At 42.1% G+C, this 1,849-nt stretch overlaps 1 protein-coding gene across 1 annotated transcript; it reads left to right on the forward strand.

Moving 5' to 3' along the window:
- Positions 1-500: 500 nt before the first annotated feature.
- BKA55DRAFT_216845 (uncharacterized protein) lies at positions 501-1,559 on the forward strand. Its single transcript, XM_046185201.1, has 2 exons — positions 501-628; positions 688-1,559. Exons 1-2 carry the CDS (start codon positions 550-552, stop codon positions 1,467-1,469), a joined length of 861 nt encoding a protein of 286 aa, XP_046042046.1. The 5' UTR covers positions 501-549; the 3' UTR covers positions 1,470-1,559.
- The last annotated feature ends 290 nt before the right edge of the window (positions 1,560-1,849 follow it).

Here is a 1,849-nt window from a genome sequence, read left to right on the forward strand (position 1 = left end):
GAATAATGCACGAGAATTCGATATGTATAGGTTCCAGTGACCAAAGACATCTAGCTTAGTGGTGGTGGCAGTCTCCGAGTTCCTGGACTGCCTAGTCCATTAAAGTAGAGTCTCCCACCGATCAATAGATAGCATTATATAAGAGACGTAATTTACTATTACAACCTTTAGCTCTCCCTCCTATTGTGACAGTTAGGTATTATATACAGACTCTGTAAGCATTTGAAAATGGGGAGAACCACTAGAGGCGCGTTAGTATTAGAAACTAGTGAAACTAAGCATAATTATTACAGGGGCTATTTATGCTTATTGGCTAGAGTTTGGGTTGTTGACCAACACTAGCTAATTACAGTCTAATGTGGACTTTTATAAGGCGATAGTTACAGACTATGTTAGACTATTGGCTTAAGTTAGCGAGCTGAAGTGTGTCTGGACTAGGGCTGTTAATTTATTTTAAGACCTCTGCTCCTTTTTTCTTTCTTTCTTTTGACTCTGTTGTTCTTGTTTTCCGTCTTGTTCTAAGCCACTCGTTTGCCAAATTGCTTCAAAATGCATGCAAGCATTCTTCTGGTCTTTGGCCTTTTCGCCAACTCTGCGCTTTCAAGCCCTTGCAAGCCCAAATCGTCAGGTAAGTATCGTGAGCGATCCTCAGTTACAATTTCTAACCAGGAATCTCCACGACTTCAGATGGATTATTGACAACTACTGCGCCTACAGTAGAGTCCACTTCGGCGATTCTCGGCACCTCGACTGAATATTTATCCCAAACAACTTTAGAGACAGGCATGACTACAACTGATGCCGAAACCACGACCGCGACATCAGATTCGTCTAAGACAACCACTATTGAAGACATTACTGCAACAACATCGACAGCCGAAAGCACCGCCAAGGTCGACAGCACTACCCTCTCTGAAACCATCACTACTACTGCCGAAAGCACCACTACAGCGGCTGCCGCAAGCCCGACCTTTTCCCTCGTCGCTGATGGTGGCCTTGTAGATGGCGCGAGCGTCCAAGGCGTAGGTGCAACCTCTCTTGTACTCAATCCCTCTACGGACATCTTCGGGAATACACCATACACAGTCCGAGCCTGGACCCTCGAGCCCAGCACTGGCCGACTCATGGATACTCAACTTGGTATGTATGCATGCGCATTTTACCCGTTTTTCCAGTCGGATCATGCGGCCGCCCTTGCAAACTGCAGGGAGAACGACGGCTATGGAGTCGGCATTAACAAGGAGTATGCTTTTTTGACCTGCCAAATTGTGAACGGTCAGTTCTCGTGCACGGCTCCTGCAACTCTGTGCGCCACCGTTGCTGGTTCCTATAATTGCGTTACGTCGTCGGAAACCGGGCTTGACCTGTTTTACGTGCCGGATGAGGCGACTGAGGATGCTTCTCTCTTTATTTCCACTGGTAGCCCTTCTGGATATACATCGATTAGACTTACTATTCATGATATCTAAGCCAGCATAGAGAGATAGTGAGCTAGATGTGTTATTTGTAATTAAGAGCTATGGCTAAAAGTATATATATACCTATATACACTTACAGAGTAATTCTATTCTAAATATAATCTTTAATAATATTATTATTACTTTAAAGCAGCTAATATATTTTAAGTAATAGCTTTATAAAGATTATATTTAGTATTAACTTTATTCTCTATCTTATATACTTGTTCTAAGACTGTAATGGCTTTAAAATGTTATAAGTTTTAATGGCTATATATTGCAGTAGAATATAAAAGTAAAGTACTAAACTTATAGCACTATTGTGTGATCCGCCGTTTTCAGATAAAGGGCTAGAGATTAACCCTTAAACAACCTACAAAGATAGTTAATTA

The sequence above is a fragment of the Fusarium redolens genome (assembly GCF_020744475.1).
Source record: "Fusarium redolens strain MPI-CAGE-AT-0023 chromosome Unknown BKA55scaffold_28, whole genome shotgun sequence".
In the NCBI taxonomy this organism is placed as follows: domain Eukaryota; kingdom Fungi; phylum Ascomycota; class Sordariomycetes; order Hypocreales; family Nectriaceae; genus Fusarium; species Fusarium redolens.